This window comes from Coturnix japonica, unplaced genomic scaffold (assembly GCF_054131305.1).
Source record: "Coturnix japonica strain WE unplaced genomic scaffold, WE-NBRP24 Scf050, whole genome shotgun sequence".
NCBI lineage: Eukaryota > Metazoa > Chordata > Aves > Galliformes > Phasianidae > Coturnix > Coturnix japonica.
In genome coordinates this window covers 2,212,805-2,225,762 of record NW_028188953.1, presented here as the reverse complement: position 1 = coordinate 2,225,762, position 12,958 = coordinate 2,212,805, and the positions used below count along the sequence as shown (strand labels likewise).

Sequence of the window (12,958 nt, the reverse complement as noted above, 5' to 3'; positions counted from 1 at the left end):
ACAGGACCCATAACCGGCCCTATAAAGGACCCCACAGCCAGCAGTGTGGGGTGAGACCCTATAGGGGACCCTATAAGGGACCCTATAACAACAGACCCCATAACCGGCCCTATAAGGGACCCTATAAGGAGTCCTATAAGGGACCCCATAACAGACCCTATAAGGAACCCCATAACTGGCCCTATAAGGGACCCTATAACAGACCCTATAACAGACCCTATAAGGGACCCTATAACAGACCCTATAAGGAACCCTATAACAGACCCTATAAGGGACCCTATATAACTACAGACCCCATAACAGACCCCATAACCGGCCCTATAAGGGACCCTATAAGGGACCCTATAACAGACCCTATAAGGGACCCTATAAGGGACCCTATAACAGACCCCATAACCGGCCCTATAGGGGATCCCATAACCGGCCCTATAAGGGATCCCATAACCAACCCTATAACAGACCCTATAAGGAACCCTATAAGGAACCCTATAAGGGACCCTATAAGGAACCCTATAACAGACCCTATAAGGGACCCTATAAGGGACCCTATAACAGACCCTATAAGGGACCCTATAACAGACCCTATAAGGAACCCTATAACAGACCCTATAAGGGACCCTATAAGGGACCCTATAACAGACCCTATAAGGGACCCTATAAGGGACCCTATAAGGGACCCTATAACATACCCCATAACCAGCCCTATAAGGGACCCTATAACAGACCCTATAAGGGACCCTATAAGGGACCCTATAAGGGACCCTATAACATACCCCATAACCAGCCCTATAAGGGACCCTATAACAGACCCTATAAGGGACCCTATAACAGACCCTATAACCGGCCCTATAAGGGACCCCATAACCGGCCCTATAAGGGACCCTATAACCCCATAATAACCCTATAATATATAATTATCCCCTATAGGAGATACAGCGGTTCCGGTTCTGGTCCCATAACCCCATAATAACCCCATAATAACCCCATAATAACCCCATAATAACCCCATAATAACCCCATAATAACCCCATAACCCCATAGCCACCCCATAGCTGCCCCATAAGTGCTGCCCCATAAGTGCTGCCCCATAAGTGCCGCCCCATAACCCCATATCTGCCCCCATAGCCCCATAGCTGCCCCATAAGTGCTGCCCCATAACCCCATATCTGCCCCCATAACCCCATAGCCGCCCCATAGCTGCCCCATAGCTGCCCCATAGCCCCATATCTGCCCCCATAGCCGCCCCATAGCCGCCCCATAGCCCCATATCTGCCCCCATAACCCCATAGCCGCCCCATAGCCGCCCCATAGCCCCATATCTGCCCCCATAACCCCATAGCCGCCCCATAGCCGCCCCATAGCCCCATATCTGCCCCCATAACCCCATAGCTGCCCCATAAGTGCTGCCCCATAACCCCATATCTGCCCCCATAACCCCATAGCCGCCCCATAGCCGCCCCATAGCTGCCCCATAACCCCATATCTGCCCCCATAGCCCCATAGCCGCCCCATATCTGCCCCATAACCCCATATCTGCCCCCATAACCCCATAGCCGCCCCATAGCTGCCCCATAGCTGCCCCATAAGTGCTGCCCCATAACCCCATAGCCACCCCATAGCCGCCCCATAGCTGCCCCATAAGTGCTGCCCCATAACCCCATATCTGCCCCCATAACCCCATAGCCGCCCCATAGCCGCCCCATAGCCCCATATCTGCCCCCATAACCCCATAGCCGCCCCATAGCCGCCCCATAGCCCCATATCTGCCCCCATAACCCCATAGCCGCCCCATAGCCGCCCCATAACCCCATATCTGCCCCCATAGCCCCATAGCTGCCCCATAAGTGCCACCCCATAACCCCATATCTGCCCCCATAACCCCATAGCCGCCCCATAGCTGCCCCATAGCTGCCCCATAACCCCATGACAACCCCATAACCCCATATCTTCCCCCATAGCCCCATAGCTGCCCCATAAGTGCCACCCCATAACCCCATATCTGCCCCCATAACCCCATAGCCGCCCCATAGCCGCCCCATAGCTGCCCCATAACCCCATGACAACCCCATAACCCCATATCTTCCCCCATAGCCCCATAGCTGCCCCATAAGTGCTGCCCCATAACCCCATATCTGCCCCCATAACCCCATAGCCGCCCCATAGCCGCCCCATAGCCGCCCCATAGCCCCATATCTGCCCCCATAACCCCATAGCCGCCCCATAGCTGCCCCATAGCCCCATATCTGCCCCCATAACCCCATAGCCGCCCCATAGCCGCCCCATAGCTGCCCCATAACCCCATATCTGCCCCCATAGCCCCATATCTGCCCCCATAGCCCCATAGCCGCCCCATAGCTGCCCCATAACCCCATATCTGCCCCCATAGCCCCATATCTGCCCCCATAACCCCATAGCCGCCCCATAGCTGCCCCATAGCCCCATATCTGCCCCCATAACCCCATAGCCGCCCCATAGCTGCCCCATAGCCCCATATCTGCCCCCATAACCCCATAGCCGCCCCATAGCCGCCCCATAGCCCCATATCTGCCCCCATAACCCCATAGCCGCCCCATAGCCGCCCCATAGCCCCATATCTGCCCCCATAACCCCATAGCCGCCCCATAGCCGCCCCATAGCCCCATATCTGCCCCCATAACCCCATATCTGCCCCCATAACCCCATAGCCGCCCCATAGCTGCCCCATAACCCCATATCTGCCCCCATAGCCCCATATCTGCCCCCATAGCCCCATAGCCGCCCCATAGCTGCCCCATAACCCCATATCTGCCCCCATAGCCCCATATCTGCCCCCATAACCCCATATCTGCCCCCATAGCCCCATATCTGCCCCCATAACCCCATATCTGCCCCCATAGCCCCATATCTGCCCCCATAGCCCCATAGCCGCCCCATAGCTGCCCCATAACCCCATATCTGCCCCCATAGCCCCATATCTGCCCCCATAACCCCATAGCCGCCCCATAGCTGCCCCATAAGTGCTGCCCCATAACCCCATAGCCACCCCATAGCCGCCCCATAGCTGCCCCATAAGTGCTGCCCCATAACCCCATATCTGCCCCCATAACCCCATAGCCGCCCCATAGCCCCATATCTGCCCCCATAACCCCATAGCCGCCCCATAGCCGCCCCATAGCCCCATATCTGCCCCCATAACCCCATAGCCGCCCCATAGCCGCCCCATAGCTACCCCATAACCCCATATCTGCCCCCATAACCCCATAGCCGCCCCATAGCTGCCCCATAAGTGCTGCCCCATAACCCCATATCTGCCCCCATAACCCCATAGCCGCCCCATAGCTGCCCCATAAGTGCTGCCCCATAACCCCATATCTGCCCCCATAGCCCCATATCTGCCCCCATAGCTGCCCCATAGCCCCATATCTGCCCCCATAGCCCCATATCTGCCCCCATAACCCCATAGCCGCCCCATAGCTGCCCCATAGCCCCATATCTGCCCCCATAGCCCCATATCTGCCCCCATAACCCCATAGCCGCCCCATAGCTGCCCCATAAGTGCTGCCCCATAAGTGCTGCCCCATAAGTGCTGCCCCATAGCCCCATATCTGCCCCCATAACCCCATAGCCGCCCCATAGCCGCCCCATAGCTGCCCCATAAGTGCTGCCCCATAACCCCATCTAATTGTCCCCTATAGGATGAGCAGCCGTTCCGGTTCTGGTCCCCGGACCCGGTTCTGTTCCCATAACCCCATAATAACCCCATAATAACCCCATAACCCCATAACAACCCCATAACCCTATAACAACCCCATAACGACCCCATAATAACCCCATAACCCCATAACAACCCCATAACCCCATAATAACCCCATAATAACCCCATAACCCCATAACAACCCCATAACCCCATAATAACCCCATAATAACCCCATAACCCCATAATAACCCCATAATAACCCCATAATAACCCCATAATAACCCCATAACAACCCCATAACCCCATAACAACCCCATAACCCCATAATAACCCCATAACCCCATAATAACCCCACAATAACCCCATAACAACCCCATAACAACCCCATAATAACCCCATAACCCCATAATAAATAACCCCATAATAACCCCATAATAACCCCATAACCCCATAACAACCCCATAATAACCCCATAATAACCCCATAATAACCCCATAACAACCCCATAACAACCCCATAATAACCCCATAACAACCCCATAATAACCCCATAACCCCATAATAACCCCATAATAACCCCATAATAGCCCCATAGCCGCCCCATAAGTGCTGCCCCATAAGTACCACCCCATAACCCCATAACAACCCCATAATAGCCCCATAGCTGCCCCATAAGTGCTGCCCCATAACCCCATAATAACCCTATAATATATTATTATCCCCTATAGGAGATACAGCGGTTCCGGTTCTGGTCCCATAACCCCATAATAACCCCATAACCCCATAGCCGCCCCATAGCTGCCCCATAAGTCCTGCCCCATAAGTGCTGCCCCATAACCCCATAATAACCCTATAATATATAATTATCCCCTATAGGATGAGCAGCGGTTCCGGTTCTGGTCCCCCGACCCGGTTCTGTTCCCATAACCCCATAATAACCCCATAATAACCCCATAACCCCATAGCCGCCCCATAAGTGCCACCCCATAACCCCATATAATTGTCCCCTATAGGAGATACAGCGGTTCCAGTTCAATAGAGCTCAATGGGTTACAGTGGGTCTCAATGGGTCTCTATGGGTCTCTATGGGTCTCAATGGGTCTCTGTGGGTCTCTATGGGTCTCAATGGGTCTCTGTGGGTCTCTATGGGTCTCAATGGGTCTCTGTGGGTCTCTATGGGTCACAATGGGTCTCTGTGGGTCTCTATGGGTCTCTATGGGTCTCTATGGGTCTCAATGGGTCTCTATGGGTCTCAGTGGGTCTCAATGGGACTCAATGGGACTCAATGGGTCTCTATGGGTCTCTATGGGTCTCAATGGATCTCTATGGGTCTCAGTGGGTCTCTATGGGTCTCAATGGGACTCAATGGGTCTCTATGGGTCTCTATGGGTCTCAATGGGTCTCTATGGGTCTCAGTGGGTCTCTATGGGTCTCAATGGGACTCAATGGGTCTCTATGGGTCTCAGTGGGTCTCAATGGGACTCAATGGGACTCAATGGGTCTCTATGGGTCTCTATGGGTCTCTATGGGTCTCAATGGGTCTCTATGGGTCTCAGTGGGTCTCAGTGGGTCACAGTGGGTCTCTATGGGTCTCTATGGGTCACAGTGGGTCTCTATGGGTCTCTATGGGTCTCAGTGGGTTGGTGTGGGTCTCTATGGGTCTCTATGGGTCTCAATGGATCTCAATGGGTCTCTATGGGTCACAGTGGGTCTCAATGGGTCTCTATGGGTCTCAGTGGATCTCAATGGGTCTCAGTGGGTCTCTATGGGTCTCTGTGGGTCACAGTGGGTCTCTATGGGTCTCTATGGGTCTCAATGGATCTCAATGGGTCTCAATGGGACTCAATGGGTCTCTATGGGTCTCAATGGATCTCTATGGGTCTCAGTGGGTCTCTATGGGTCTCAATGGGACTCAATGGGACTCTATGGGTCTCAATGGGTCTCTATGGGTCTCTATGGGTCTCTATGGGTCTCAGTGGGTCTCAATGGGTCTCAATGGGACTCAATGGGTCTCAATGGGTCTCTATGGGTCTCTATGGGTCTCTATGGGTCTCAGTGGGTCTCAATGGATCTCAATGGGACTCAATGGGTCTCTATGGGTCTCTATGGGTCACAGTGGGTCTCAATGGGTCTCAATGGGTCTCTATGGGTCTCTATGGGTCTCAATGGATCTCTATGGGTCTCAGTGGGTCTCTATGGGTCTCAATGGGTCTCAATGGATCTCAATGGGTCTCAGTGGGTCTCTATGGGTCTCTATGGGTCTCAGTGGGTTGGTGTGGGTCTCTATGGGTCTCTATGGGTCTCTATGGGTCTCAATGGATCTCAATGGGTCTCTATGGGGTCTCTATGGGTCTCAATGGGTCTCAATGGATCTCAATGGGTCTCAATGGGACTCAATGGGTCTCTATGGGTCTCTATGGGTCTCAATGGGTCTCAATGGGTCTCTATGGGTCTCTATGGGTCTCTATGGGTCACAGTGGGTCTCTATGGGTCTCTATGGGTCTCAGTGGGTCTCTATAATTGTCCCCTATAGGAGATACAGCGGTTCCAGTTCTGGTCCCATAACCCCATAATAACCCCATAACAACCCCATAACCCCATAACCCCATAGCCGCCCCATAGCTGCCCCATAAGTGCTGCCCCATAAGTGCCGCCCCATAACCCCATATAATTGTCCCCTATAGGATGAGCAGCGGTTCCGGTTCTGGTCCCATAACCCCATAATAACCCCATAATAACCCCATAACCCCATAACAACCCCATAACCCCATAACAACCCCATAATAGCCCCATAGCCGCCCCATAAGTGCTGCCCCATAAGTACCACCCCATAACCCCATAACAACCCCATAATAGCCCCATAGCTGCCCCATAAGTGCTGCCCCATAACAACCCCATAATAACCCCATAACAACCCCATAGCCCCATAAGTGCCACCCTGTAAGTGCTGCCCCATAACAACCCCATAGCCCCATAGCTGCCCCATAAGTGCCGCCCCATAACCCCATCTAATTGTCCCCTATAGGAGATACAGCGGTTCCGGTTCTGGTCCCATAACCCCATAATAACCCCATAGCTGCCCCATAGCTGCCCCATAAGTGCCGCCCCATAGCTGCCCCATAAGTCCTGCCCCATAAGTGCTGCCCCATAACCCCATATAATTGTCCCCTATAGGCTGAGCAGCGGTTCCGGTTCTGGTCCCATAACCCCATAATAACCCCATAGCCGCCCCATAGCTGCCCCATAAGTGCCGCCCCATAGCTGCCCCATAGCTGCCCCATAGCTGCCCCATAACCCCATAATAACCCCATCTAATTATCCCCTATAGGATGAGCAGCGGTTCCGGTTCTGGTCCCATAACCCCATAATAACCCCATAACCCCATAGCCGCCCCATAGCCGCCCCATAGCTGCCCCATAACCCCATAACAACCCCATAATAACCCCATAATAACCCCATAACCCCATAATAACCCCATAGCTGCCCCATAGCCGCCCCATAAGTGCCGCCCCATAAGTGCCACCCCATAACCCCATATCTGCCCCCATAGCCCCATATCTGCCCCATAAGTCCCACCCCATAAGTGCTGCCCCATAACCCCATAACAACCCCATAACCCCATATCTTCCCCCATAACCCCATAGCCGCCCCATAGCTGCCCCATAAGTCCTGCCCCATAAGTGCTGCCCCATAACCCCATAATAACCCTATAATATATAATTATCCCCTATAGGAGATACAGCGGTTCCGGTTCTGGTCCCCCGACCCGGTTCTGTTCCCATAACCCCATAATAACCCCATAACCCCATAATAGCCCCATAATAACCCCATAACCCCATAGCTGCCCCATAACAACCCCATAACCCCATAATAACCCCATAACAACCCCATAACCCCATAATAACCCCATAATAACCCCATAATAACCCTATAATATATAATTATCCCCTATAGGATGAGCAGCGGTTCCGGTTCTGGTCCCCCGACCCGGTTCTGTTCCCATTATCGGACCCCGAAGGAGTCGCCGAGTTCAGCCCCGTCTGCTTCAGTGTTAATTAATTAATTAGCGTTAATTAACCCGCTCATTAGCGACACTCATTAACCCAGCACCCCCCCCCTCCAAGGTGGGTGATTAATATTAATTAGTATTCATTAATATTAATGAGCCTCCATAAGAACACAATGGGGTTCAGTAAAGACATTTGGGGGGGGGGGGGGGGGGGTTGTTGTTTGATTAATATTAATGAGCCCTCATGAATATTAATGAGACCCAGTGGGGTTCATAAAGGACATGGGGGTTAGCTTAATAATATTAATTAGTTTTCATTAATATTAATGAGCCCCATAAGAACACGATGGGGTTCATTAAGGACATAGTGGGGTGTTGATTAATATTAATGAGCCCTCATGAATATTAATGAGTCCCATAAGAACACAATGAGGTTTATTAAGGACATTGGGGGTGGTGTTTGATCAATATTAATGATCCCTCATTAATATTAATGAGCCCCATAAGAACCCAGTGGGGTTCAGTAAAGACATGGGGAGGTGTTGGCTGATTGATATTAATTAGCTTTCATTAATATTAATGAGCCCCCATAAGAACACAATGGGGTTCAATAAGGACATGGGGTGATTGGCTGATTAATATTAATGGCTCCTCATTAATATTAATGAGCCCCCATAAGAACACAGTGGGGTTCATTAAGGGCCTTTTGTGGGGGGGGGGGGGGAGATTAGCTGATTAATATTAATTAGTTGTCATTGATATTAATGAGCCCCATAAGAACACAGTGGGGTTCATCGATGACATGGGAGTGTCAGCTGATTAATATTAATGAGTCCTCATTAATATTCATGAGCCCCCATAAGAACACAGTGGGGTTCATTAAGGACATGGGGGTGTGTTGGCTGATTAATATTAATAAGACCTCATTAATATTCATGAGCCCCGTAAGAGCTCGGTGGGGGTTCATTGAGGGCATGGGGGGTGGTTGGCTGATTAATATTAATGAGCCTTCATTAATATTCATGAGCCCCATAAGAACCCAATGGGGGTTTATTATGGGGGGGGGGGAGGGGTTAATTAATGGCTGCTGCTGGGTTAATTAATGAACGAGCGGGTTAATTAATGAGTCAATTAATGAGTTAATTAATGAAGGTATTTAATGAGGGGATGGTTTGGGGTCTGGATTATTTATTGGGGGAATAAAAAGGACTCGAAATGGCTCCGATCCTATTAAATAAATGGGGGGGGGACCCTATAAGACCCTATAATGACAATGACCCCATAAGGGGGACCCCATAAAGGGGACCCTATAAGTAAGGGGGGACCCCATAAAGGGAGACCCCATAACTAAAGGGGAACCTATAATGAGGCTGACCCCATAAGACCCTATAATGAGGCTGACCCCATAAGGGGGGACCCCATAAAGGGGGCCCTATAAGTAAGGGGGGACCCCATAAAGGGACCCTATAAGTAAGGGGGGACCCCATAAAGGGGGACCCCATAACTAAAGGGGACCCTATAACAAGGCTGACCCCATAAGGGGGGACCCCATAAAGGAGACCCTATAAGTAAGGGGGGACCCCATAAAGGAGACCCTATAAGTAAGGGGGGACCCCATAAGGGGGGACCCCATAAAGGGACCCTATAAGTAAGGGGGGACCCCATAAGGGGGGACCCTATAAGTAAGGGGGGACCCCATAAGGGGGGACCCCATAAAGGAGACCCTATAAGTAAGGGGGGACCCCATAAGGGGGGACCCCATAAAGGAGACCCTATAAGTAAGGGGGGACCCCATAAAGGGACCCTATAAGTAAGGGGGGACCCCATAAGGGGGGACCCCATAAAGGGACCCTATAAGTAAGGGGGGACCCCATAAAGGGGACCCCATAAAGGAGACCCCATAAAGGGGACCCTATAATGAGGCTGACCCCATAAAGGAGACCCTATAAGTAAGGGGGGACCCCATAAAGGGAGACCCTATAACTAAAGGGGACCCTATAATGAGGCTGACCCCATAACAAGGCTGACCCCATAGACTCCTCACACCATAGACCCCATAGACCCCATAGATTCCTTATCCCATAGACCCCATAGATCCCATAGACTCCTCACCCCACAGACCCCATAGACCCCATAGATTCCTTATCCCATAGACCCCACAGACCCCATAGACTCCTCACCCCATAGACTCCATACACCCCATAGATTCCTTATCCCACAGACCCCATAGACCCCATAGACCCCACAGACCCCATAAACCCCATAGACCCCACAGACCCCATAGACCCCATAGACTCCACAGACCCCATAGACCCACAGACCCCATAGACCCATAGACCCCATAGACCCCATAGATTCCTTATCCCATAGACCCCATAGACTCCTCACCCCACAGACCCCATAGATTCCTTACCCCATAGACCCCATATACCCCATGGATTCCTTATCCCACAGACCCCATAGACCCCACAGACCCCGTAGACCCCACAGACCCCACAGACCCCATAGATTCCTTATCTCATAGACCCCATAGACCCCATAGACCCCATAGACCCCACAGACCCCATAGACCCCATAGACTCCTCACCCCACAGACCCCATAGACCCCACAGACCCCATAGATTCCTTATCCCATAGACCCCATAGACCCCATAGACCCCATAGATTCCTTATCCCACAGACCCCATAGACCCCACAGACCCCATAGACCCCATAGACCCCATAGACCCCATAGACCCACAGACCCCACAGACCCCATAGATTCCTTATCTCATAGACCCCACAGACCCCATAGACCCCACAGACCCCACAGACCCCATAGACCCCACAGACCCCACAGACCCCACAGACCCCATAGATTCCTTATCCCATAGACCCCATAGACCCCATAGACCCCATAGACCCCATAGACCCCATAGACTCCTCACCCCATAGACCCCATAGACCCCATAGACCCCATAGACCCCATAGACCCCATAGACCCCATAGACCCCATAGACTCCTCACCCCACAGACCCCATAGACCCCACAGACCCCATAGACCCCACAGACCCCATAGACCCCATAGACCCCACAGACCCCATAGACCCCACAGACCCCATAGACCCCACAGACCCCATAGACCCCATAGACTCCTCACCCCATAGACCCCACAGACCCCTTAGACCCCATAGACCCCATAACCCCATAGACCCCATAGACTCCTCACCCCATAGACCCCACAGACCCCACAGACCCCATAGACCCCATAGATTCCTTATCCCACAGACCCCACAGACCCCATAGACCCCATAGACCCCATAGACCCTATAGACTCCTCACCCCATAGACCCCATAACCCCATAGACCCCATAGACCCCATAGGCCCCATAGACTCCTCACCCCATAGACCCCATAGACCCCACAGACCCCACAGACCCCATAGACCCCACAGACCCCACAGACCCCACAGACCCCATAGACCCCATAGACTCCTCACCCCATAGACCCCACAGACCCCATAGATTCCTTATCCCATAGACCCCATAGACCCCATAGACTCCTTACCCCACAGACCCCATAGACCCCATAGACTCCATAGACCCCACAGACCCCACAGACCCCATAGATTCCTTATCCCATAGACCCCATAGACCCCACAGACCCCATAGACCCCATAGACCCCATAGACCCCATAGACCCCATAACCCCATAGACCCCATAGACCCCATAGACTCCTCACCCCACAGACCCCATAGACCCCACAGACCCCATAGACCCCATAGATTCCTCACCCCACAGACCCCATAGACCCCATAGACTCCTCACCCCATAGACCCCATAACCCCATAGACCCCATAGACTCCTCACCCCATAGACCCCATAGACCCCACAGACCCCATAGACCCCATAGACCCCATAGACCCCACAGACCCCATAGACCCCATAGACCCCACAGACCCCATAGACCCCATAGACCCCATAGACCCCACAGACCCCATAGACCCCATAGACCCCTCACCCCACAGACCCCATAGATTCCTTATCCCATAGACCCCACAGACCCCATAGACCCCATAGACCCCATAGACTCCTCACCCCACAGACCCCACAGACCCCATAGACCCCATAGATTCCTCACCCCACAAACCCCACAGACCCCATAGACCCCATAGACCCCATAACCCCACAGACCCCATTGACTCCTCACCCCATAGACCCCATAGACCCCACAGACCCCATAGACTCCTCACCCCATAGACCCCATAGATTCCTTATCCCACAGACCCTACAGACCCCACAGACCCCATAGATTCCTTATCCCACAGACCCCATAGACCCCATAGACCCCATAGACCCCATAGACCCTATAGACTCCTCACCCCATAGACCCCATAGACCCCACAGACCCCATAGATTCCTTATCCCATAGACCCCACAGACCCCATAGACCCCACAGACCCCATAGACCCCATAACCCCATAGACCTCATAGACTCCTCACCCCATAGACCCCACAGACCCCATAGACCCCATAGACCCCATAGACTCCTCACCCCATAGACCCCACAGACCCCATAGACCCCATAGACTCCTCACCCCATAGACCCCATAGACTCCTCACCCCATAGACCCCACAGACCCCACAGACCCCATAGACCCCACAGACCCCATAGACCCCATAGATTCCTTATCCCATAGACCCCATAGACCCCATAGACTCCTCACCCCATAGACCCCATAGACCCCACAGACCCCATAGATTCCTTATCCCATAGACCCCATAGATTTCTTTATCTCATAGACCCCATAGACCCCACAGACCCCATAGACTCCTCACCCCACAGACCCCATAGACCCCACAGACCCCACAGACCCCACAGACCCCATAGATTCCTTATCCCACAGACCCCACAGACCCCATAGACCCCATAGACCCCATAGATTCCTTATCCCATAGACCCCATAGACCCCATAGACTCCTCACCCCATACACCCCATAGACCCCATACACCCCATAGGTTCCTTATCCCACAGACCCCATAGACCCCATAGACCCCACAGACCCCATAGACCCCACAGATTCCTTATCCCATAGACCCCATAGACCCCATAGATTCCTCACCCCATAGACCCCATAGACCCCACAGACCCCACAGACCCCATAGACCCCATAGACCCCACAGACCCCATAGACTCCTCACCCCATAGACCCCATAGATTCCTCACCCCATAGACCCCATAGACCCCCACAGACCCCATAGACCCCATAGACTCCACAGACCCCATAGACCCC

General features: G+C 52.8%; 1 protein-coding gene across 1 annotated transcript in view; it reads left to right on the top strand.

Annotated features, from left to right (window-relative positions):
- Window positions 1-8,904, top strand: part of COL11A2 (collagen type XI alpha 2 chain) — a 37,094-nt gene extending 28,190 nt beyond the window's left edge. Inside the window, exon 10 of the mRNA XM_085532673.1 lies at window positions 7,630-8,904. Within this exon, the coding sequence (XP_085388799.1) occupies window positions 7,630-7,734 (105 nt within the window). The 3' untranslated portion in view covers window positions 7,735-8,904. The remainder of the gene's footprint in view (window positions 1-7,629) is intronic.
- The last annotated feature ends 4,054 nt before the right edge of the window (window positions 8,905-12,958 follow it).